At 35.8% G+C, this 27,186-nt stretch overlaps 1 protein-coding gene across 26 annotated transcripts; it reads left to right on the top strand.

Annotated features, from left to right (window-relative positions):
- The first annotated feature begins 6,867 nt into the window (after window positions 1-6,867).
- On the top strand, window positions 6,868-25,635 carry LOC111997944 (pirin-like protein). Of its 26 annotated transcripts, XR_010628399.1 has the most exons (8): window positions 6,868-7,186; window positions 7,280-7,310; window positions 7,966-8,084; window positions 8,920-8,948; window positions 9,036-9,098; window positions 9,869-9,918; window positions 10,586-10,648; window positions 10,906-12,145. XR_010628399.1 is itself a non-coding variant. In XM_065771881.1 (5 exons), the coding sequence occupies exons 3-5, from the start codon at window positions 8,940-8,942 to the stop codon at window positions 25,366-25,368; spliced, it is 234 nt and encodes a 77-aa protein (XP_065627953.1). In that variant the 5' UTR covers window positions 6,868-7,186; window positions 7,966-8,078; window positions 8,920-8,939; the 3' UTR covers window positions 25,369-25,635. The 26 variants fall into 26 exon arrangements, 5 of the variants coding, with proteins under 5 accessions (XP_065627953.1, XP_065627952.1, XP_065627954.1 ...); XR_010628398.1 differs by lacking the exon at window positions 7,280-7,310 and having other exon boundaries at window positions 8,001-8,084; XR_010628400.1 differs by lacking the exon at window positions 7,280-7,310 and having other exon boundaries at window positions 7,966-8,078; window positions 9,856-9,918.
- The last annotated feature ends 1,551 nt before the right edge of the window (window positions 25,636-27,186 follow it).

Raw genomic sequence — 27,186 nt, 5'->3', positions numbered from 1 at the left:
AGTCTTCATCTTCCTATCTCCTTCTTCCATCTGTTGATCATCCATTCGCCTCCCTTCTGGCCATCCGTCCCATCAGAGGCCTTAACGGTACTCAAGTGGTTCACTCTGATCAACGTTGCCCTGCCAAGGGGTTATATCCCCATTAATGCGGCTAGAGGGGTTAGGTGAATGCATTAAGTGTGAATGTGACAGCTTGCTCTGGGCTTGTCCCCTCCCAAAAATTATCCTTAGTATGCCGAGGACGAGGAGGTCCTCGGCATGGGTCAAAAAAGAGGTTTTGTCTAACCTAGCCTTGGCTGGTCAGTCCTCCTCGGCATTGGTCTTGGGCCTACTACACGATGGGCTGTGGCTGTCAGGCCCACGGGCCCCACACCTTTCATCACTTTTTTATTATTATTATTATTATTTAAAGAAGAGAAAAAAATGTCATTTAGTCTAAATACAATTATGGCGAAAAGCACCTTTTAGTCCCTACATTTTCAGGCGATTCTCATTTTAGTCCCTACATTTTATTTTTACCGTTTTTAGTCCTTATTCTGAAAAACGCTTCCTGTTTTGGTCCCTGCCGTTACATCAGAAATGGAGAAAGCTGACGTGGCAAACGGCATGAATAAATAATACTAAATTAATGTCCACGTGGCCTAAATTAATAATAAAAAAAATATTTTTTTGGCATTAAAAAATGCCACATTAGCATCTAAATTAAAAAAAAAATTAATTTATTAATTTTAACTAAATAAAAAAAATTGAAAATAGAATTAAAAACTAAAAATCATATGAATTGAGATCTAAGTATATCTTGAACAAGAACAATAAGAACACAAACCCAAATCCAAGAATACAAACCTAGAAATTAAATTAAAAAAAAATACAAAGTCTCTTTTTAGTACCATTATCATTTTTATCATCATGGTCAACACCTAAATTATCCGACCTTTCTTTCATTATTGTTCTTCACACCTCAATTTATAAAATCTCGAATCCCTTCATTACTTTTCTCAATCTTGCATGGGCTGAACGATTCAACTCATCGAGTTAGGGTTTCCAAAACATCCCAAAATTTAGAAAAAAAGTAGCAACAAATGGCTTCGACAAGGTCTCCGAACCGTTCCACCTCCGACATCGTCAACACGACGCTGTTTCTAAACAACAACACCACCTCAAGCAACTCCAGTGACGATTCTGATACTAACATTAGCCCAAACAACCCCAACACCAGCTGCCGATTCGTGCAGCGCCAAAGCCTCCGCCAGGCCGCGTGATTCCTCTACCAAGCCAGTAGCTGCTACATGATGCGCGAGCCGTCAATGATGGTTTGGGAGACCGCGGCTGAGTAGCTCGAGGAGCGCCAAGTGACTGGACCTACTCGAAGCTCGTGGTGATCCTCAATGTGCTTTGGAATCTCGTCGTTGTTGTTGTGACTGCTACTGTCCTCTTCCTTAGCCGCTATGAGGCCCTTGGTGAACTGGCCTTTAGCAACCTTTGTGAATAACTCGTCGTTTCTCAATGACAAAGATTTATTGGTTTTTTATTTATTTATTTATTTTTTTTATTTTTGGGTTTGTGTTCTTGGATCTGGGTTTGTGTTTTTGTTCAAGACACACTTAGATCTCAATTTATATGATTTTTAGTTTTTAATTTTTTTTATTTAGTTAAAATTAATAAATTAATTTTTTTTTTAATTTAGATGCTAACGTGGCATTTTTTTAATGCCAAAAAACATTTTTTATTATTAATTTAGGTCATGTGGATATTAATTTTGTATTATTTATTCCTGCCGTTTGCCACTTCAGTTTTTTCCGTTTCTAATGTAACGGCAGAGACCTAAATGGGAAACGTTTTTTAGGATAGGGACTAAAAGCGGTAAAAATAAAATGTAGGGACTAAAATGGAAATCTCTTGAAAATGTAGGGACTAAAAGGTGCTTTTTGCCTATAATTATTAATGCTCTAAATTAACTTGTTGAGAATTCATCTATGACATTATAGAAATTATTTATTCATCCATGTCAAAATTAAAGGGATATTTAGCAGCTTCATTTCTCGCTGTGACCTTGAATTCGAATGATGAATAAGCCTTAAAAGTTCAATGTTGAAGGTTCCACTTGGTTTGATGGATAAACGAAACTCTTCATGCATGTCCTTATGTTAAAAAAGTCCTATTGTATTTGGTAAGTCCCGAAACCTCCATAGACTAGGAAAATTAGCTTCAAATGTCAATTTGTTTTGAATTGTGATATATGCCAAATGGTTGTATTTGGGATTACTTAAATAGAATAGAAGTTTCCGCCGTGCACAATGATCATTATAAGTTACAACTGCCTGAATGGTCGTATTTTTGAATTTCATATGTATGAATTCTATATATAGTGAAAAAATGGATGATTTCGTAAACTGTCTCATAAAATAAGTTCTTGAAAAGAAAATGAATCTTATAATTAAGTTACAAGATGGAAGGGTCATGTCAATTGTCAACCCACTCATAATTGCGTTATTATTCCTTTTGTCTGTTGACCCAAGCTTTTAAAGCTTGTGGGGATTGTACTGTTGACATTGTATCCTTCTTGCTTTGATTTGGTCACCCTAACTGTAACCTGGCATTTAAGACTAGACGTGGCAAAACGGGTGAGTTGAGTTGAGTTCAGGTTGGGTCAATCGGGTCACGAGTCAAAACATGTCATTTTTAAATGGGTCAAATGGATTGTGGGTCAAGTTGACCCATATTTTTCAAACAAGTTTTTTTTTTTTTTTTTTTTTTTTTTTTTTTTTTTTTTTTTTTTTTTTATAAAATAATATTATTTAAATGAAATTGTAAAAAAAAAAAAAAAAAAAAAGAATGTTAGATGTTGGATATATTGTAAAGTGGTATATTAAAATTGATAAAATAGGATTTTAAGATAGTAAATGCTAAATTTTTTAGAATGTTTGATGGGAATGCTCATAGGCCCATTTGTTACCATTGTTTAAATAATAATTTCCAGTATTTAAACAATATTACACGTATTTTTATATATTTTTTCACCTATATGTATTTTCAAAAAATACAAACAACGTTACTAGGAATGTGTTTGCCCTTCCCATGTCTGCGTCTACGTTCCCCCCCCCCTTTTTAAGACCAACGCTTGGTGCACAGTTCATGAGACATGACATGAACAGTGCACCAAGCATATGAACAGTAAAAAAGTAAACAGTAAATTTATTATTTTTTTTATTATTTTCAGTTTTTAATTTTTAATAAAATAAGTTGTATCTAAACAGACTCTAGAAATCTCTTACCAAACTGCCTTGTATGTTTTAAAATGTTAAATTTCATCCATAAAAAATGAAGAAGACAAATAGATGAAAGAAATAAATAAAAGGGGAGGCAGACCCAAGAAATTTGGCAGCTTGGTTTGTGGAGGAAAGGAAGAGAAACCCAAGAAAAGAAAAGATGTCAGTGGTATCACTCCTCAATTCTTGCTCATCAACAACAACCTGTGCACTGGTGCGTGACCTTACCCCTCCTCCTTAATCACTCTCTTCTCATCAAATCATTTTTATTCGAAACTTTTAATAATGGCAGTGGAAATTGAAGAACCCATTAACATCATGGAAAGAGCTGAGACCCAGCAGCAGGAACGGTGTTCGATTGGGTAATTATCATTCTACGAATTGGATTAACAAAAATGGATTTAAAGTGAAAGCTTTTTTCTTCAATCCCACCGATGATCCCATTATCAAACAAGCTCTTAAGGTTAGCTTCTTCTCGCCTCTCCTCTCCTACTACTCTTTTATTGTATTGGAAAACACAAAATACAACCTCGTAAAACAGAAATCAATGCTTGTTCTTTTATGTGATTGGAACTTATTGGAAAATTTGCTTACAAGAGCCAAAGTAATAACAACAGAGCACTTTATTTCTTGATTTTCTTTTTCGGTATTGGAGATTTTTTTTAGATTGCTTGCATATGAACAAGACTTTCAAGTAAACTTATGTGCAGTTACTTAGGTGTTGTGTTGTGTTGTACCTTAAGCTCCCCAATTAAAGTCAAACGCATGGGCTGCATTTAATTTAGTTGTCTGTGGCAAAGATATCTATATCGGTAATGCATTGATGCAGCCACTGAATTTAAGTGGGAACCTAACGTATAGTACCTATGTAACTCTACCTAAGTTTTACCCTTCTATGTATTTTCTGCTTGGACATCTCTCTCTCTCTCTCTCTCTCTCTCTCAGACACACACAGTCAACTTTAGATGATACTGACCGAGACTGACACTTGATGTTGCTCAATGGCAAGTGACTTGTGATCATTTGTGTTTACTCTTTTTTGGGTTTCTTGGGTTATGCCAAAGGTAGTGATTGAAATGTTGGAGCCAAGAGCCTTGTAGTTCAACGGGTTATCACCTTGTGGTGTTTCCAACAGAGACATCTAGGTTTCAAATCCCTTCTCTCCCAATTATCAAATTATTTAAATAGTGATTCAAATTTTGGAATGTTGTCAAAGAAATGTTANCAATTTCATTTAAATAATATTATTTTAATTTTACTACTATGTCTCTCTCTTTCTCTAATAAAACCCACCACTTTCTTCTCAGTCCAAGCAACCCCTGTCACAGCCACATCCACGACTAGCCACTACCAACCACCACCACCATAAAATAAATAAATAAATAAATAAACCACCAATCGATGGCCACCATAATCCCCAACCACCAAAATCATTAACTCAAACCCACAACCTCATCACCAACCAAACCCACATCCTCATACCACCATTAACCTGAAAAACAAAAACAAAAACAACCCAAATGCAAATTTGAACCACCATCAATGCCACCCACAACCTGCAAATCCAAACCCCACCATTGCAGCCTAGCCTCACCCTAATACCAATAGCCACAACAGAAACCACAAAACCCACCACCCACCCACCCCGATCTCAATCCCAACCAAAACCCACCACCACCCACCCACCCCATTCTCAACCCCAACCAAAAACCACCACCCCAATCTCAACCCCAACCACAAAACCCACCAAAATCAGATCACATCTGCCAAAATCAAATCCCAAAATCAACCACACTTGCCAAACCACCATCGCCCAGACCCACAAAATCAACCCAGGTCCACACTTGCCAATACACCATAGTCGCCGATACACCGTAGACCCACACTCGCCGATACACCCACACTCACCCATACACCACCAAACCATGAAATCAACCCAGAACCACGAAATCACGAACAACGACGATCCATAGCCACCCACCAAATCAACTCGTCCTACGAAGAGATGAGAAAGATCAATAGTCACACCAGCTCAGATAGAAAGAGAGAGGAAAGTAGAGAGTGAGAGAGAGAGAAAAGGAAAAATAAAATAATAAAAAAACCCTAACATCTTGCTACAGTATGGTCTCAAAAATGAGATTCTACTATAACTCGGTACTAATATTTTTAAGATTTAGAATGTTTGATGTAAGTGGGTTTTTATCATTTGAGGTGCTAAAAATGCTAAAATATAGCATTTTTAGCACCTTTGATGAAAATGCTCAAAATACACTACTAGTATTTATGGGGTTCTACACCAAAACCCAATTTTGTTCCTTGATTTGACCATAAAAATTATAAGTTGAAATTATGTTCTATTAATACAAAAAATTATGAAATATATATATACACACACATAAATTAATGCTTCGTTTACGTTTTAAAATAATGAAACATTGTGCCTTTTCATTTGGTGGAAAAAGAGTAAGATTTCAATACCCTTTTTTGCTATGGTTGGTGTTCAGTTCCACTTTTCTAGCAGGAATTTATAAATTTCACACATTTCCTAATAATTTTAGCTTATATTTCGTTAGAAAAAAAATGAAAAACTCCAAGTTCATTTTGAATCTAATACTAAGATTACTTTTTTGCCCTAACAATAATAATCAATAACAACTTGCCACTTAGGATTTGTTATAAAAATGTTGTGAACATATTATTTCCCTTCTTTAAAAGATAACACATATAACTAGAAAAATATACTAAGCCTTCGTTTGGATACCAATGAAAAATGAAAATTATTTCACTATTCAGCTTATTTTTGCTACTATTTATGAGCTCATTGTACTTTTTGGTACTATTCATGGCCACACTGTACTATTTCAACTAACTTTTACCTTTATTTAAAATACTTTCAGCAATAAGTTTTCAGTTTCAATAAAATAAACGATATCTAAACAAACCCTAAATTACAATAACAGACAGCGTTTTGGCCTTTTAATATTCCTTGAGTAATATTATAGCCACAAACTATTTTACAACATTTTTACAAATTTTTTTTTTTTTTGAGAAACAAGACTTGAATTTTATTCCTTAAGGCATGTTTGCTTGGTAAACATTCAAACAATAGGCTGGAACATCCATTCATACATAATAACCTATGATATGGCGTGCATATCTAGCAAGGTTGTGAGCAACTTTGTTATTTTCTCTACCTACATATTGGAACCTAACCCCACTTAACTGGTTTGCCAAAGTTTGTGCATCCTGGATCAGCAAGCCATAGGTTGCAAAAGGTTGTATTGGGTTTATTAAAGCCTTCATAAATGTTTGACAATCACCCTCAAAGACCGCTCTATCAAAACCCAGCTTGGCTGATAGTTCCACGGCTTGGATGGCTGCCAAGGCTTCCATTTCCACCATTGAAGCTATTAATGTGGCAAATTCTTATTAGTTTTAATATGGGAGAACTATGGGTCCACCACTAACATCACATTTATATTTATCAATGATTATTTGAAAATTACATAAGCCACATCAACAGTTTATAAAAATATTGTAAAATAGTTTGTGTCTGCAACATTAATTATATTCCTTTCCCCCCCCCCTCCCCCCCCCCCCCCAAAAAAACTTTTTCTTTCTTAATTCTTCTTTATATTCATCTTCTCTCTCTCTATAACTGCACAAAATTGAAATAGTTTCTTCGTCTTCCTCATTTGAATCTGACACAGTATAATATAACCCTATAATAACAAGTGCACAAATTTGCACAACCCTTCCTTCTTCTTTATCTCTTGCCTTTCTTTGAATCTAACAACAATAAAGAAGCGGGCTTAATCTAAATTGGGGTTGCTGACATCACCACCGTTGAAGGCGAAAGTGGCCTCCATGATTGCCTCTTAGCCCGTCCATTAAGAAAACCCGATCGTTGCTTTGTGGTGTGCTTCTTTTCCTCTTTCCCTTTCCTCTTAATTGATTTTTTTTTTTGGTTTTTCTAGAGTTTCTACGTCTTCTTTTTCCTTTGTTGTCAGAGTTATACCAAAGAAGAATCAATAAATTCTGGTATTGAATTTTTTTTAATGCAATTTTTATTGGATTTTTATTTTCCTGGATTCTTTAATTTCGTTTTGATTCTAGGTTTGTTTTGGTTTGATGTATGGTATTTTTTGTTGTATTTATCTTACATTGGTTTTCCCTTCCTATAATTTATTATATGGGCATTGTAAACGTAAGTTAGTTTTGTACATTAAGAAACAGTAAACAAGTGTAATGGGTTATATAGTCATTCGGTTTCTTATATGCTAGACTGTGGAATGTTATGTTGGGGTTGCTACTATTTTGCATTTTGTGGTGATTTTATTTCTATTTTGAAGGTTTGGGTTGGTTAGTATGGTTGTTCAAGATTGCTGAACATGTGTCTCATTTTAATTTTTAAATTTATTTATTTATTGAATACCACACCCAAAAAAAAAAAAAAATAAAATAAAACCAATGATCTATTTAAACCAGTGAAATTTAAGAGTACTACACCATATTTTTAGTGGGGGTGATTGATTGTATTAAAGTTTGTTTATTCCTCTATTTAAGAAACCAAATTTCATTCAATAGTTGGAGTTAAATTCAGTTTCAATTGTTAATTTGTAATATACACATCTATATCACTGTTTGATGTCATTTTCATCATTTAATGGATTGACTACAATGTGCTTTATTATAGTTGTCGATAATACTCACATTGCTCTATTTCAAAAGAAAATCTATTGAAACAACCAAGATTTAAAAGATTGGACACTACAAGTCTTGAAGGATGGGCTTTCAAGTTAGTCGAAGGTGAAGGTGATTCTCCATATTGTTTGTTCCGTTTCACTCCATTTTTTCCTCCTTATTGTTCAGTTTATTTTCTACAAAAACAGTACAGAAGCAATGTGTATTATTTGTTGATATATAATTTCAAATCCTAATTACTTAAATCTAAGTTTAATTTAAAATCAAACTCCAATTCTTCCCTTTTTTTTTCTTCTGTTCCAATTCTTCACATGATAAGGTTGGGGCAACCAAACATTTGTAGAGAAAAATATTGGTAGATTCAAATTGTCTTTTGCAGAATTCGATGTTAGAATTAAATGAATACCATGCAAGCGACATGATTTCTTTGAAGGAAAAAAAACTGACGCTTTTCTGGTTCTATTTCTTTTGCTCCTATTCACTTTGAAATTTTTTATTCCACCGAACATGTCGAGCATTCTACCTCCAAGTTTGCCCTCAACTCCCTCTCTAATAGTCCTCTCACTCCTTAAAGTTTGGTTGGTGTTTCAGTAAGGCCTCACTCCTCTCACTCCTTAAAGTTTGGTTTATGTCAATTTTGATTCATGGTTATTTTGTTTTCTTGAGTTTTTATCATCAGGGTATTAGATTTTCAGGATTGACTTGAAGATTTTGGATTCTTCTAATGTTTGACTATTTTTAATGTATGAAAATTTTTCATTTTGATCTTTTTCAAATTTCAATTTTCTTTGATTGATATGGATTGCAGTGATTCCTCTTGGTGGATTTCTAAATCATCCACATAGAGGTTCTACACTTATTGTTTTTGATATTATGTGCGTTCATTAATCTCGACTCACTGTGTATGATAATTTCAGTATATTCTGATACATATTCTGTTTTACAGGTTTTTTGACTGTCACATACATGTTACAAGTAAACTTTGTCACAAAGCTATTCAATTACTTGATTATTATCAGGTTTAATTGTAAAGAAATTAAAATTGGGTTTTTTGGATTTTAGGGAAGCATTACTCATCAAGATTCTGCAGGCCATAAGGATACAATTGGACCCTGTGATGTGCAGGTAAAGACATATTTTGAGTATGTTGGAAAATTTTGTTGTGTTTTAAGTTCTTTTATGAGAAACAAAGATGGATTTTTTTTTTTTTTTTTTGGTTTGATTTGTATTGAGTTTCCCCTTTATACAGTCTAATTAAATATTTGGGTTTGTTTTAGTTTCACTATTAATAAAATATTTGGATTTGTTTTAGTTTCACTATTAATGTTTGGGGATATCACATAAAGTTCAATTTTTTTTTTCTTTGTTTTGACATGTGTTAATTGATATAGAAAAAAGAAAAAAAAAAAAAAAAAAAGAGATTGTTGGCCAATAAATGAGGAAGAGTAGGGCAAAGGGAAGATAGTATAAATTGGGGCATTGCAAAGCCAATACTCACTTTGATTGGTAATCTGGTGCCTTCTTTATTTACTGCATAACTTATATTTTTTTAGAATTTGTTATTCTTATTCCATTGATATTGTAAGCTATAGATGGTTCTCTTAAAAAAGAACCACTATAGGCATGAGAATTACAAATTTCATAATGATTTATGCATTAGTTAGAGATAATAAGTGCTCAGGTATAATATTTCCATCATTTGTGAACAAATCCTTGGAAGTTAAGTGTAATACCTGGAAAAAAAAAATATATATATTTAAAAGGAGGGGTATTTAAGTAAATCTCTTGTGGGACCAATTTTATAATTAATATTACTGAGGGAGATTTTAGAAAACTAGGTTGAAACCTTAGCTATATATAAGCTCTTAATGTATAACGACAGATATTTTTTGAAGGAGGACTTCTGAGTTTGTTTAAGTAGAGAAAGATTGACGGTACACTTGAGGTAAGAGCCTACGAATCTATTTCTTGTCAAATCTAAGTTCTATTTGGAATTAGAGCTTTTTTTTTTTTTTTTTATGTGGATATTTTGGCCAGTAGTAAAACTATTTAATTATTAAAGAGTTTTAATGATGCAAACGAAAAAAAGTTTGGATTTATTTTCGATATACTAGACAATGTTACTGCAAAAAATTTACGCTGTTAAGCCACAAATTTTCTTTTAAGGGGTTAGGTGTTTTGCATAGACTTTCTTTGAATAACAGCAGTGAACTAGGGGATTTGATAAAAAAGAAAAACCTGTTGCGCAGCTTGCGCCTAGCTTTAAGTTCTGACATGCCATCATGAAAAGAAGAAGAAGAAGAAGAAGAAGAAGGAAGCTGTAATGTAAGTGCAGCACTTGAAGGATGGCCCATATCCTTGTCTTTCCTAGTGTGACATAATACTAGGTGCTATAGCCTTATCTTTCAAGGCATTATGGTGGTAGAATAAATAAATAAATAAATATATATATATATATATATAGAAAAATATTATGATTAGGTGGAATCTTGGTGTGAGATAAGTGGATAGATATTGGATATTTTTAGTAGTCTCTCTTCTGGCAGGGTACTGTTATAAGTCCTTTTTAAATTATTTGATTATTAAGTAAAAATATTTGAAAATTGTTTTAGGTGATATCTACGGATTTCAGAAGAAGTGTTAGGGAGAAGTTCCTTTTGGTATGGCTTTTGGACGTAAGTAACTTTATCCTAATTGGGTTTTATTTTGTTTATATTAATGTATTTTTAACTAGTGAACATTGTTTATAATTGTGAGAATTTTTATTTCTATTGTATTACTGATTTCAAGTAAATGATTATTACAAATATATTTTAATACTAAGTATATGATTTTTATATACGTGCTTGAATAAGATATATTTTTGTTAGAAAGTATGATTTCATATATATGATTATGAACTATCTGACTATGAATTTATTTTGATACGCAGGCAATGGGGGTTATTCATCAATACTCTGATACCCAAACTAATGGGGGTTATTCATTGGTGCTTTGATTCCCAGCCAATGAGGATTATTCTTTGGTATTCTGATACGTAAACCAATGGGGGTCGTTCATTGGTACTCTGATGCCCAGTCACGGGAATATAATGTGACCATAGTCATAAGATTGTTAAGAATATGAATTACGTTTGAATATTTGAACTATTTTGAGTCATTAAATCTGCTTATGTATTTTTGGAACCTATTGTAAGTTATAGCTTTGATATATGGAAAACTGACTACTTTCTAAACCATTTATGATATATTTGTAAGATTAAAGTATGTGACCTATTTGCAACTTATTATTTTAAAACTATGAAACTTCTTTAGTTATTTTTGAAAACTCATAGTATATCATAACTTTTGAAGACTCATATTATATCTTATTACTTTACAGATCTATTGCTATGCCTAGTCACGGGGATATAGCGTGAACATAGTTATAAGATTGTTAAAAATATGAATTATGTTTGAATATTTGAACTATTTTGAATCCTTAAAACTACATATGTGATTTTGGAAATGTTTGAGTATTTGAACTCTTTTAAGTCACTAAAACTGCTTATGTGTTTTTGGAACCTATTGTAAGTTATAGTTTTTGATATATGGAAAACTGATCCTTTTCTAAACCATTCATGATATATCTGTAAGATTAAAGTATGTGATCTATGTGCAACTTATTATTTTAAGACTACGAAATTTCTTCAATATTGGAAATGTTTGAGTATTTGAACTCTTTTAAGTCACTAAAACTACTTATGTGTTTTTGGAACCTATTGTAAGTTATAGTTTTTGATATATGGAAAATTGATCCTTTTCTAAACCATCCATGATATATCTGTAAGATTAAAGTATGTGATCTATGTGCAACTATTATTTTAAGACTACGAAATTTCTTCAATATTTTGAAAACACATAATATTGGATCTATTGTTGGATAGAACTTATTAGGATTTTGGTTACTTATTGAGTTGTCAGGTCACCCCTTTTTCTCCTCCAATTCAAATTGTGAAGAATAGCAAGTTTTTGGGAGTCTTGATGTTGTGTAGTGAGTAGAAAAAAGAAGTTTAGTGATTTTGGGATTGGATGGTCTTCTAATAGTTTTATATTTATTGGCCAATTGGCATTATGTACATGAGGTTTGGATTTTGTTCCTATTAAATTATTGGAGATCGATTCATAAAGAAATTGTTGAGGTATTTTGGATTTATTTGATTTAATTTTTGAAGATAAATTTTAGTTGCTAAAAAGGCCTTGGACACTTGTAGGGAGCTTACTTTATAAGCATGCAACAGTTGTCACGTGCCTATCTTTATAGTTGGGTTCGGGGTGTGACATTAAGAGTTCAGTACCACTGACATCTACATTCTTTAAATGCTTTAGATATTTAAGCATGCACAACTTAAATACAAATTAGCTATGTAGTAGGGAGATTGTACATATTATTAATTACTCTAAGTCACTTTTACCCAGATCAACAAAACTTTGAGTTGAATAGCTGATTGAATTCAAATACAAGAATCATGAGTGTAAGCTATTATGTCCTTCACAAATCTGTTAAGAAAATTATTGGACTAGTATTGGCCCTAATGTAGCACAAAAGGCTATAGTAAATGCTATTAACCTAGCCAGTTATGACCAAATGAAATAGTTAATATCATAGCATTATGACTTTTAAGTTGAAATTATTTTGTATTTCAAAGTTGCTTCTATGTTAAACTACTTCCAAAATGTCCAGATTCTCTATACTTATGCATTTAGACTACATGCTGGAAGAATTATGGTTGGATCTGTATCTAATTAAGATAAATTGGTTCTTTTATTTTGTCTTTTCTTTGAATTTTTCTGACTTTTTTTTGTTTCATCTTCCCCTTTTAAAATCAGCATAAAACTAATATGATCTATGGCCCTCTCTCATGAATAATAAAATTTAATTGTTTGCAAAGACTTGAGCAACTAAATTTTTTATACCCTTTTTATTTCAAAATGGTAGCAACAGTCACCTTCACCATGCTTCATTTATAGCTAGGACATTTTGGGCCTACAAATGAATATGAATTGGATGCCTCTTCTGCTTGATCACTTGAGAAGTCTAAGATGTTTAATTTTCTCTATCCAACTTCACTACTGACTCTTTTGTTTTTTGTTTTTATTTTTTATTTTTATAATAGTTATAATGCCCGAACAAGTTGCGACACGTCAATCTAGATGTTTCCATGGCCCCATGGAGAAAAGATAATATTTTGGAATTTTCGAGGTCCAACATGCAAATTAAGGGCGGACAAAATACGGTATCTACACTTATTTTGATGTGTCCCATAATATTGAAATTCTGCACTTAAATGATTCTAATTTATTTGAAAATGAAATTAATAAACAATTGGAAAAGGAGATTGAACCTATGGAACTAGCTTTTGAAACTCTTAATTTGGCAAATGATGAGAATCCATGCTTAATTATAATTGGTTCAAGCCTAAATGACAAAGAAAGGAAAGATCTCAAAGAGCCCTTCACATAATTTCAAGAAGTATTTGCATGGTCCTATGAAGATATGCCTAGTATTGATCCCGAGATAGCTCAACACCACATTAATACATATGCTTACATGGTACCTTTAAGCAAAAGCTGAGGCATATGAGAACCAAATGGCTTCTAAAAATCAAAGAAAAGGTCACAAAACAATTGAAAGCAGGGTTCATCAAACCTATACACCAAGCTGAATGGATAGCCAATGTTGTGCCCTTACCAAAAAAGGATAGAAAGGTAAGGATGTGCGTGGATTTCAGTGATTTGAACAAAGCTTGCCCTAAGGATGATTTCCCTCTTCCTCATATAGATGTCTTAGTGGATAATACGGCCGGTAGTGCCTTGATGTCTTTCATGGATGGTTTCTCATGATATAACCAAATCAAGATGGCTTCTAAAGATGTGACTAAGACTACCTTCACCACAAAATGGGGAACCTACTGCTACACAGTAATACCATTTGGGCTCAAGAATGCCGAAGTAATAAATCAAAGAATGGCCACAACTTTGCTACACAACATGATGCAAAATGAGGTAGAGGTGTATGTTGGTGACATGATCGTGAAATCCAAGGATAGGGGGGGTCACATCATTAATTTAAGGAAGTTCTTTGAAAGGATTAAATAGTATAGATTGAGGTTGAACCCTCAAAAGTGTACCTTTGGAGTGACAGTTGGGAAATTGCTAGGCTTTTTGGTAAGTGATAGAGGGATAGAAGTTGACCCCTTAAAGATCAAGGCCATACTGGACATGCCTCCACCCAAGAGTAAGAAAGAAATAAGGGGATTCTTAGGTTGACTACAGTATATCAGCCGGTTCATTGCCAAACTTACCTCCACTTATGAGCCTATCTTCAAGAATTTGAGAAAGAATGAACCCCATGCATAGAAAGATGAATGTCAGAAAGCCTTTGAACTCATTAAGGAATACCTCCTCCATCTACCCATCCTAGTACCCCTAAAACACGGTAGGCCATTACTACTCTACCTCTCTATCATAGGAAATGCGATTGGGAGTATGCTTGCATAAAAGGATGATGATAAGAATGAGAGAGCTGTATACTACCTAAGCAAGAGGTTCCATGATTATGAGACATGATACACACCTATAGAAAAGTCATGCTTTGCTCTCGTAAGGGTCGTGCAGAAATTGAGGCACATTATCCTACCATTCCAAATATGGATAATAGCTAGAATGGACCCACTAAAGTACCTATTTGATAAGCCTGCCATGAGTGGAAGATTGTCAAGATGGTTGATCCTATTGGCAAAATTTGATTCAAAGTATGTGGGTAGAAAAATTATCAAAGGAAGCGTCGTGTCAGATTTTTGTGCTAAGAATCCCATAGAAGGAGAAGATGGAAAAGAAGATTTCCTAGATGAGGATATTTTGGATATCGAACTAGGGGCATGGAAGATGTACTTTAATGAAGCCGTGAACCAATATGGGAATAGGATAGAAGTACTTTTGATCACCCTTGATGGATCTCATGTGCCTTTGGCGGTCAAGTTGAACTTTGAGGCAACGATATGGGTACCGTTCCGTTTCGGCCAGAATGGCTAGAAAATTTCGTACCGGCAAGCAAATTGGAATGGCAAGCGCTTCTATTCCACCTCGAGTAAGATTCTGGCCTGTTCTAGTGTGTTTTGGTAGTTCCAGGCTGTTTCGGTTAACTTCACCTTAAATAAAAGATTCGGCCGGTATGAGTTAGTTGCACATAAAGTTGAACTTGGATCTTTAGAACATACCAAAATCGATTTCATTGTTCCTTTCCTCAAACACACTGTAGTCTTTTGCTTCATATGATAAGTTGTAGAAGAATAATAGTATCAGAACTAGAGGAATGTTGTGGCTCACGCAATCATGCTTAACAAATTTGGATATCCATCAGAGAGAGAGAGAGAGAGAGAGAGCGAGAGGAGAATAAAGAAGAAAGAATAGACTTGAGAGGAAAACTGAGATAAATTGCGTGTGAGAGTAAAAAAATAGAAAGAAAGATGAAATCATGAAAAGATAAGATAGGGTGTCAGTTAATGTGTAGATCTCATAAAGATGGGATAGAATTCAAAAGTAAGAAGTGTAAATATTAAGGAGTTAGATACAGAAGACGTGTGTGGATGAGAAAAAATAAGAGGAAAAAAAATTAAAAATAGGAAGAAAGTGAAATATGGTGGGTGAGGAAAAATATAATATAAAAAGAAGTTGTAAATAGAGTTGGCTTGGCCAGTGTGCTTTAGCCAAATTATGAAACCACTATCTAGGCTTATTTCAAATTTTCCTTTGCATTAAAAAAATTATTTAGTATTTTAATTTAAATAATAATATTTTAAGTGAATTAATTAGATTAATTTTAAAATAACAAATTTTATAAATGTATGAAAATATAACTTTTATGTTTTTTGTTTTTAATATAAAAAGTAATAGGATATGAAATTATATGTGTGTGTCTATATATATATATATATATATTATTTTTTTAGGAACCCCGAAACACCCTAAAATGGTACACCAAAATTAGCCAGTACTGAAATATTCCACTCCATTAGACAAATCGAAATGGGTTTTGAAACAGTATTCATAGCATTGCTTTGAGGCAACTAATAACATGGCAGAATATGAAGCTTGTATTGTCGGAATGGAAGCTCTCCGAGAGTTAGGGGTAAAGGAAGTAGAGGTCTTTAGAAATTCAACCTTGGTCATAGCCCAAGTGCAGAAATTATGAAAGGTAAAAGAAGAACATTTGAAGCTTTATCAACAATATTTAGAGGATTTGACCAAAACCTTTGATAAAATTAAATACACTATCATCCCTAGGGCTCAGAATTAGTTTGCAGATACCTTGGCTACCTTAGCCTCCATGGTTGAAATACCTAAAGGAGTATGGACGCAACCCTTAGAGATTGAACAGAGTTATGAACTAGTGTACAAGGGGAAAGCGGAGTCTTTAGTCTTGGCCATAGAAGAAGAAGGGTTCCTTGGTATTATGACATTATGAAATTTTTGGAATTGGGAGTGTATCCTAATGGGGCCGATAAGAGAGAACGTCATTCGATTAGGATGATGGCTATGCAATATATCCTACGTGGAGGACAGCTCTATAGGAGATCTTATGATGGTATACACCTCCGTTGTTTCAAGAAAGAAGAAGCCGAAAGAGTCTTGGAAGAAGTTCATCAAGAGATTTGTGGTCCTCACATGAATGGGAGAATGTTAGCCAAAAAATTTCTAAGGATAGGGTACTATTGGAATACAATGGAAACCGATTGTGTAGACTTTGTGAGAAGTTGTCATGACTACCAAACACATGTAAACTTGAATCATGTACCACCTAGTGAGCTATATAGCATGACTTCTCCTTGGCCTTTCTCAGTCTGGGGCATAGATGTGATTGGAAGGATAACCTCTAAGGCTTTAAATGGGCACAAGTACATCCTAGTGCTAATTGACTACTTCACTAAGTGGGTAGAGGCAGCCTCTTACTCCGTATTAAAAGCCAAACATGTGGCTCGATTCATAGAGAATAATATCATTTGCCGATATGGGGTACCACAAGAGATCATCTTAGATAATGGCTCCCGCTTTGAGGAAGGTTTGAAAAATATGAAATTTTATAACATTGAGCATCACAAGTCTTCACCATATCGACCACAGACTAATTGGGCCGTAGAAGTAGCCAATAAGAATGTCAAGAATATCCTGGACAAGATGGTAGTAAAGCTTCCATTCGTCCTATGGGGTTATAGAACTTCTATTCAAGCATTGATTGGGGCAACCCTTTTCTCTTTGGTCTATAGAAGCGAGGCGGTCCTTCCCATTGAGATAGAGATACAATATTTATGAGTGCTAGTGGAAACCAAGGTCCTAGAGGAGGATTGGATAAAGGAAAGATATGAGCAATTGGCTTTGATAGATGAAAAGAGAGCTAGGGCACAATATCTTGTAGAAGGGTACCAAAAGAGGATTGCTAGAGCATTCAAAAAAAAAGTGAAACCTAGGAACTTTAAAGAAAGGGACTTGGTCCTAAAAGTGCTTAGAGATGAAAGTTTTGATCCAAGAGGGAAGATGAAGCCAAGATGGTCTGGGCCTTTCATTATCAAGAAAATCATGTCAGAGGTGCTACAAGAATTATTGATTTGGATGGAGAAGAGATGCTTCACCTAATCAACATGAATAGGCTCTGAAGCTATAATATTTAAAAAAAAAAAAAAAAGGAAAAAAAAAAAGCTTGCTAGGTTGAAAACTCGAAAAGGCAGCCTAAGCAAAAATTAAGGCAAAAGAACCCTGCTATATTGAAAACCCGAAAGGGCAGTCTAGGCAAAATATAGGGGAAAAGACCATGGACATGGCAAAAATTCATATAAGGACATCATGGGCAAAAGTTACATGGCATGGAAAAAAGAAAAAAGAAGGAGAAATATAATGAAAATAAGCAAATTTAATAAATGGATGATTTTCTTATTGCTCAAATTAAAAGATTATAAATTGTTTCCATAGGGGAATTGGAACATTCCAATCCTTTATTAAATTCAAAAGAAAAGACATGAGAATCATAAAGTGCAAAAAAGTAAAATTTGGGGCATATCAAGGTAGTGAGTCCACCTTCTTTCTTTTTTTGGACCTGTTATAAGCTTTTTCATCCATGTGAACCCACTTCATGTCAGCCTCTAGCCAAGCTTTGTAGCCCAAAGTAGGATGAAGAAACTGAGGGAAACAAATGTCTTTAGCCACCATCCTCTTTAACCAAGTCCCACAGATCCTACACAAGACCGTCTCTATGAAAACAGAGATATGAAAGACATTATCATCACTAGGAATCCCTTAATGATCTCTAAATTGCCTTGCAATGTGGTCTGGGGAATAATAAGAGCAACGATGAAGCCCAACCAAAGGAACACAGTTGTCTTTGAAGATGCGATTGACCATGGTTGTAATGCGCCACCATTCCACTACCCACTGAATATCTGAGACATCAATATGCTTCATGAACTCAATGAACTCATCTTAATGCGTTTAGGCCTACAGTCATGACAGTGCTTGGGGAGATATTGACTAGGAAGGACAGTGGGAGGATAAAGCAATCAGAGCCTTTCATAAAGCCATATCTAAAAACAAAAAAAAGGGGAGAAAATAAAAAGAAAGCATAAGTGGAAAAAGGAGAGACAAAAAAAATGATGATATGACAAAGACGATATAAGTAGCCTTGATGGGTTGAAAACCAAAAGGCAATCCATGCAAAAATTAGAGAAATCTTGCTAGGTTGAGAAGCTAAGCAAAAATTGGGGATCATACCTAAAGAAGGAGAGGAATCCCTACGAAGAAGGTTGCTTCCTCCCTATGAATAGCATCCAAGCCATTGAGAGTTTCAGCCAAGATCATGCCTACAAGGCTTCCCTTGTCTAGATTGTTGACCACCAAGTACATCCTTTGATCTACTTAATATGTTTCATGCACCAAGAAATATCTCACAAGGTGGCATAAATAGAAGGCGTTGAGATAGTGAGAGCATCCCCTACTAGTCATAGGAATGGCCAACTAAGAGAAGTATGCAAAAACAATGCACATGTTCAAATGGTCAAGCGTACACCATTGTTGCGCTGCAGCTAGAGAAATCCCTAAAAGGTCATAAGCCAAGTCAGCAAAATCCTTGCTAGTGGTGGGGAGGATGAGAGTACTAACTTCAGGTTCACCCATGATTGCACTAAATTCTTCAAGACTGGGGCATATCTCCACACCGTTGAAGTGAAAGACATGTCGAGAAGGAATCCAAAAGTTGGCAGCAATATGAAGAAAAGGTTTATTCACCTTGATTTGGTGATATGGGAAGATGTAAGAAAGGCCAAAAGGGATGAGAGCATCTTTGAAACTAGGGCCAAGCATCTTGATCCATGCCAAGACTTCTAACGGAGAGAATTATGCCATTGGAAAGCCTTAAAGAGTCTAGGCTTAAAACAAGTTTGGTGAGGGTTTGGGAGCCCCCAACGGCTATTTTATACTTGAGTAAAGCAGTTAGGGTTTTTCTGACCTACAATGTGCATGCACAGGGTCAAGGTTGTGTATGCATGGTTAAGACCTGCGTACGCAGGCACATGTATGCATATGCAGGAAGATAGGTAGAGATGAGTTCCTTTTCCTATTTGGTGTGTGATTTTCCAACCAAGACCCCTCACATGATTCTTACTGCCTCAAGGACTCCTCAAAGACACAATCAAGCTTAGATTTCAAGCATTACAGATTGAGAAAAGCAAAGTTCTATAAAATTGAACAAACATCCCCATGAGTTGTAAATAAAGTACATGTCCTAAATAAAAACAAAAATATAAAAAATGTTCTTAAAATAAAACCCAATTTCTCAAATAAAAGATATAATGCAGAAATACATACTAATAAGGAAAATAAGAAGTGAAAAGAAATATGTTGTGTGTCTGTGTCTATCTGTTTGCAAGATCACTGGAAGCACCTCTTCCTTGGCTAGTAACTAGGAGTCGCCCCTAAATTGCCACCACCATCACCACCATCATTGTCATCATCACTTGAGTAGGAAAACTCTTCAGGACCATAAATTTACCAAAAGTACTTGGTCATCTCTAGCTTTAAGTTCCCTGCCAGCTAAACCAGCTCCTTACGCTCCTAAACAATGGGCTAAATTTTGAAAAAGGGAAGTGTTGGAATAAGTGTTGAGGGATACAAGAGTTGAAAAGAAAGAGACAAAGATGAAGGAGAACTTATCGCTCATGTACCTTCTGGAAAGGGGTAGCCCATAACATTTATGTTGCAGCCCATAGCACGATCACGAGCGAAACCACTAGGACTATATACATAGACCGACCATGATAAGCAAGAAGGTTTGATGGGAGTACCAGCAACAGGGCCCGCCTAACATAAGTATCCCATGTGAACATCATCATATGAAGCAATGCAAAGGAAAATTGAAAATGAACGAGAAGAGAGAGAGCATATACCATAGGAGTGAGGGAAGGCATACAACGAGTGTTGTTGAACTCAACATAGTCCAACTCCTCTGAAACCCGCTAGGTGTAGGGAATGCCATTCCTCCACACCCACTAATTGGTAGGTTACCCTTTGCACCAGATAGAGTGCCCTTAAGCCAACACCCTCAAAGGGCTAGGTAATCCCAAAGATGATGAGAGTAATGCTTCCAAGTCTAAGGCTGCAACAGGAGGAAGACTGGCTCATGGGCTCTAATTGACCTGTGACAACACATAAGGTTAGCAGAGAAAAATTGTAAGAAACATGCAAAAAGCGCAATGAGAGGCATTAAATCCTTAGCTCACCTCAGCAGAAGATAAACCCTTGAAATGAGCCCTAATCGAAAGGAAGCTCTTTAGATCCATATCCATGCCACAAGGAATGAGACCATATTCTGGAAAGAAAAAGGCAAGATGACAATGTTCAAGACAACAGTTTGCAAGAAACAGCTATGAAGAGTTTGCAAGATGGCTATTTGCAAGAGAAGTAGTTATAGTATGCAAGATGACAGTTTGCAAGAAATAGATATGGATAGATATGCATAGTTTGTAAGATGATAGTTTACAAGATAAAGGCATGGATATAGTTTGCAAGAGCATGATGCATAGTTTAGCCTAGATACATAAGCCGTAAAAGAGAAAAGAAAGAAAGACTGGCCTCAAGGAGCTTCCATGGCCCAACAAGTTGGCGCAAGGTCCTCTAACTAAGTGTATCCAAGGAAGAGTACAAATAGGCGAGACACGCCTCCCCTCAGTTGGCCTCTCGAGCCTCCCCAAAGTTGCGGAAGAGGGCTAGCCACTTTAGAGATAATGTCTACCCTCCATTGGTAAAAAGATATGCCCTTAGAAGGTACAGCAAGAAGGCCTTAGCCATCTTGGCACAATCTTCAGATGTCACTTGTGGGAGAGGCTTGTAATCCTCCTTGATGTTGAAGTTGTAAGGTTGAATTTAGTCAACCATCTTGTTTGCTTTATTTCGTGCCAATTTGCTTGTAATTCAACATTCAGAAACCTTGTATTTAGGTGGAAATCATGTAAAGGTAGTGTGTGAGAGAGCGTGAAGAAATGCTCAAGAATGTGCAGTGAAGCAGTGGCTTGCGACTGGATCTTGCAGGTGGCTTGTGACTGGCAAGCTGCGAGACGATGTACATGAGCAAAGCATGTAAAAAAGCTGAATCGTCATGCCAGCTGTTGCACTATAGGACAAAAAGTCCAGACTGGCCATTTAGTTAGCTCGCGGCTTGAACTAGCAACTTAATTAAGTCACAAGACCAAGTCACCAGCCAGCTCTATTTTGGAAAAACTGCCTTTTCGCATTCCTTTCTCATTCTAGTATAAATACCTCTTATACCCACGAAATGTAGAGAGCTTCCAGATAGAATTTTTAGAGAGAAACCCTAGAGAAAAACAAGATTGACTCATCCACAATCTTTTCATAGAGACTCTTCAAATTCCTCTACTCTCACCCTCTCCATTGTTACATCCTTGAGAAGTTCTTACCCAAATCTTTTTTTCATTATACCCACATCTGTGAGAATGCTTTTTGGTGCTTTGGGAAGCAGTTAGGAAGGGACCAATGGTTATTGGTTAATGCTATGGGCTATAGCGGAATCCAGTAAGTTATAAAAGACAAAGGTTCGGCGTAACCTCGTTGGAGCAAGAAGCTTGGAGGGCTTAGGTACACTGGGTAGATTAGGCTTGGAGGGTCTATTGCTATTCATGTATCCCAACTACATTTTCTAGTGGATTATTGACCGCTTGGAAGGCGATGGAGAGGTTTTTTACCGACGGTTTCGGTTTCCTCTTCAATAACACATCATTGTGTTGTCTTTGTGTTTGCATCTCTCTTCCCTTAATCTTTGCCATTTAATTTTTACTGTGGATGTGATTTTAATTGGTTTAGATTGTCTATCAATTCTGTTATTAGCTTGTGTTCATTTTCGGTACATATATTGTTTGACATTTTCGGTACATAGCTTGTGTTCATTTTCGGTACATTATACACTATTTGAACATTCAATTGGTATCAGAGCGGGTGCACTATTTGTGATTTAAACACCTTAGTACGATCCTTGACCCCGTATTGAAATGGACTGGTCTCAATCTTTAAATGCACCACCGTACTTTGATGGTAGCAACTATGCCTTTTGGAAAGTCAGGATGAGGGCTATCTGGAATGCGGTGGATATTGGATGGACAAGGCCAGAGGCTGCCAAATCCACGTGGGCTAAGGCAACCCTCGCCGCGTTTAATGCAAATAGCAAAGCACTTAATGTTATTTTTTGTGGTGTGTCTCCAGATGAGTTCCACATGATATCTCACATTTCTATTGCCAAGGAGGCATGGCAGATATTGGAGACCACATATGAAGGAATGAAGAAAGTGAAGGATACCAAGTTGCAGATGCTAACCATTCAGTTCGAGGAGTTGAAAATGAGTGAGGACGAGTCTTTTGACTCTTTCTATAACAAGCTGAACGAAGTAGTCATCAGCAAGTTCAACTTAGGGGAGAAAACAGAGGACTTAAAAGTTGTGAGAAAAATCCTTCGTTGAGAGCTTCCGTGCCAAGGTGACAGCAATTGAAGAGAGTAAGGACCTTGATGATATCAAAGTCCAAGAACTGATTGGCTCACTTTAGACTTATGAATTGTCATTGCCCACACAAAGGAAGAGCAAATCTCTTCCTCTTAAGACGGTTAATGAAAGGGTTGAAGCTCACGACTCATCAGATGAGGATGTTGTCGATAAAGACGTGGCATATTTGGTGAAGAATTTTCAAAAGTTCTTGAAATTCAAGAACAATGGAAAATTTGGTGATAAAGGGAAATTTCAAAGTTCCTAGAAGGAGTAAAAGGAATTCAAAAGGAAAGATGTAAAGGAATCCCTATCTACACAAGGAATCACTTGCTTCGAGTGCAACAGACATGGACATTTCAAGAAAGAATGTCCCAATTATTTCAATCGAAGGGCAAGGTGTATGCCACTACCCTTAGTGATTCCGATTCCTCTAATTCGGATTCTGAGGAAAGCTGTGACGGAGAAGGGAACTACTCAGCTTTTATGACTATTTCTCATGTTGAGTCGTCCGAGGACTTGAATTTGCTTGTACAAGAGCTTAGGGAGCATAGTGATGAGGAATCAATGGAAATTGTAGAAGAATCAGATGTTGAAGAAGATGAGAATACAGAGGGTCTTCAAGAAAACTTTAATTCACTCCTTGAGAAATTAGGAGAATATGCACGTGTGGCCAAGGCAGCCGTGAAAAAGATGAAGAAAGCAGAGGAGGACTATAGAAGTCTTTTAGTGTGACATAAGGAGGCCAAGTGTGAGATAGAGAAGCTGAATGGAGAGTTGTCAGAAGCTTATCTAAAAATTAGATTCCTTGAGCTTGAGGTAGTTCAAGCAAATGCCAAGGTAGAGAGGGTCTTCACCAAGAAGCTAGATGATGTCATTTTCTCTTAAAAACAATTCTCAGACAAATTCGGGTTGGGATATACCAGACAAAGTAGTTAAGCTGTCAAAATTACCATGGAAGTGAAGTTTGTGCAAGCCAAAGAACTTGTAGTGGCTGCCTCTCTACCTAAGAAAGGAGAGGATGAAAAGAAGAAAAATGTGGCTGACCATGGGTATTGAATAAGCCTCATAACCAATCAGTGATCAAACCTGAAGCTAGAGGGAAATCTCTTCCAAGATCACAAAGAGGTCCGAGAACGAACCATTTTTGCCATCATTGTGGACTTCAAGGACACACCAAACCAAATTGTCATAAGCATAGAGCATTGAAGAATGCAATTGGTCAAAGGTAAAGAGGATCAAGAAATGACAAGAGGACTTGGGTTGTTGAGTCATCAAGAGGTTGAAATGGTGATCCCGGTGTGATGAACGTGATGAAGATGATCGGTGCATTCACCATTTGCTTGGAAAGCTTCACTAGAAGGTTTGAAAGTCCTAACTCTCGTACCCAATCCTATAGGGATATCCCTCCAAATGCACGTGATGTGTAGGTGAAGAAAGGTACTCATGCATAAGCATTACAGTATGTTCATGCATTAATACTTCCTATGCTTTGTGACTATGCTTGGTTGTTTGCTTTTTGCTAGTTTAAGTTGAAAATTGTTTGTTTGTTTATTTGTTTCTTTTTAAATGTTTTTACATTGTTGTTTTTGATCAATCTTTTCCTTCTTTTGTGTCAAAAATCCAAAAACACATAAAAAGTAGAAAATCCAAAAAGTTTGATCGACATTGTTGAGTGTTGCCTCAAAGCATGTTTTGCCTTGTACCTTTGTACTAATGGCTATGTGCATTTACGAGCTTAGCTTGTTCCCTATGCACTCATATCATTGTGGGAAAAATCTTGAAATCTATGTGACAATCATTTCTGCTTCAATCTTTAAGGAAATGTATGGATTTTGTTTCTTACACATTATATTTCACATTTACTACATATATCTCTTGGATTGTGTGTTTTTACTGATATTTGTATATCTCTTGATTGAAAATGGGTATTTGATCTTATGTTGAAATTGTTATGTGTTTGTTGGTGGTTATGTACTGATCTACTCTATCTTGAGTAAATATTGTGTTGTTAGTGGCACACACGCACTCTTTATCATGTTTGGGACCTAAATCTCAAGTTTTTAGGGTTTTCTTCATTATCCATGTTTTGGAACTAACCCAATGCTAATAATGTTTGGTGCCTTATGTGGTTTCTCTTGTTTTTGGTAAAACATGATGCAGGGTGAAAATGTCTCCGTTCAAGAGAGCAGTTGTGAAAGGGGTAGCAGCAAAGGGAAGGAGCTTGTCATTGATGTTGATGACCTCTCACCTAGAACAAAAAGGACCCGTTCACCATCAGGGGTGTTCAATCCCAACAAGTTTAGATCCTATTTTACCTTTTAGACTCATGAGAATTATTTCAGAGATGCTACACCATTGGTTGAAAGGGTTGTTGATCAACCTTCTCTTTTTGACACCGACATTCCTAAATGGTTTGCTCACAAAGATTGGAATTACCTTCTCTTCGACCTTGATAAAGCATATGAGAATTTGGTGAAAGAGTTTTATGCCAATGCAATTGTTGAAGGCGAAGACCTCAAGTGCTGGGTTAGAAGAAAAAGTTTATTAGTCTCTCTCATATATTTGGCTAAGATCCTTCACATCAACCGATCGATGCTTAAAAACTCTCCAGTTTATGATGATCTATGTCCAGATAAGGACCTATTTTAGGATGCTTTTGGAAAAGACTTGGAATTCTCATCAAATGGGAACTCAATCAGTGTTTCCTCTCTTCCTCCGAAATTGAGAGTGCTTACAATCATCATGTTTCACAATCTGTACCCACTATCTAGCATCGGGTATATGAACCTCGGACGTGCCTTGTTTCTTCATGATCTGATCTCTGATGTAGAGATTGACATTTGTGCACATATCTTTCATGTTTTGCGCAAAACAGTTCTACGAACTGATTCAAGGACATGCATTCCTTTTTGTGACCTCATTTCTAGGATATTGAAGCTCAAAGGGATTCATCCATCAACAGATGAGTCTCCCTACACAAAACTGGCTCCAATCAACATGTGTACGTTCAACGCTAGCATTGGTCATAGTCAGAAGGGAATCAAAACGGAAACTTCAAAATCTCACAGTGGTTCGCACTCTAGTTCATCCACATTTGACGAGAAGCTAGACAACATTGTGGCATCTGTCCACGAGTTGAGCTCCAAGATGTCTGGACTCGCATTTATCTTGCATCATCACAACATTCGATGGGATATGAAGTTCACTTCTCTCCAAACTCAATTGGATCAGATTCAAAGAAAGTTAGAAGAAGATGAGGACTAGCTATTCCATGACAAAAAATGGGAGATGATGTTGATAGGGGAAGTACAATGATAGGGGAAGAAAAAGCTGGATCAAAGGGGGAGATTTCAGCAAACAGGCCTATGTTTAATATTTTACTTCATATTAGCATATTTCAGTGTTTATGTTATGTTATTCAGTTTTATTTTAAGCGTTTTGTACCTTTTTCTTTTGTAAGCTTTTAAGGTTTTGTAACCATGCTTTGTAGCTTTTGTATTTGTTGTTAAATGTCATGTATTTTCTTTAAGTACATCACTCTTTTGCCCTGTATTGGATTTTATATCCTTAATGCAATTACCTTGTGTTGTTGCATTGGTTGAGTGTTGGACATATAAATGATACTTTGCAATTGAGCTTATTAGCTTACATGTCCGGATGTTCATTCCATGTGTGAATGAGCATTGTGATCACTATTTATAGTGATTGTTTGTTTTTGGTCAAGCCATGATTTATTACTTATTTTAATTTGCTAGATTGCATTGTGCTTGCTCCATATGCATTACAAGTTTTCTGCAGAAAATGATCATATTATGTTGTTGTGTTTCAGAAGATACTTGTTCTTATGGTTCAAGAGCTTCAAAGATTCTAGAGTTAGGTGTAAGTGAGTTTTGATCAACTATTCCCAACTCACACGTTAAGTCTAGAGTTTGTTGTAGGGTTTTGTCACGGAATAGCCCAAGGGGGATATTGTAAGGTTGAATTTAATCAACCATCTTGTTGGCTTTATTCTGTGCCAATTTTCTTGTAATTCAGCACTTAGAAACCCTGTATTTAGGTAGGAATCATATAAGGGTAGTGCGTGAGAGAGTGTGAAGAAATGCTCAAGAATGTGTGGTGAAGCAGGGACTCGCAACTGGA

This window comes from Quercus suber, unplaced genomic scaffold, assembly GCF_002906115.3.
Source record: "Quercus suber isolate HL8 unplaced genomic scaffold, Cork oak 2.0 scaffold_50, whole genome shotgun sequence".
In the NCBI taxonomy this organism is placed as follows: domain Eukaryota; kingdom Viridiplantae; phylum Streptophyta; class Magnoliopsida; order Fagales; family Fagaceae; genus Quercus; species Quercus suber.
This window is presented reverse-complemented; position numbering and strand designations above follow the sequence as displayed.

Bases quoted from the DNA above. Each gene is read 5' to 3' on its own strand.
- LOC111997944 (XM_024030074.2), top strand. The intron at 9,099-25,206 runs GTAAAGACATAT...AACATGATGCAG, and splicing joins TTGGACCCTGTGATGTGCAG to GGTGAAAATGTCTCCGTTCA.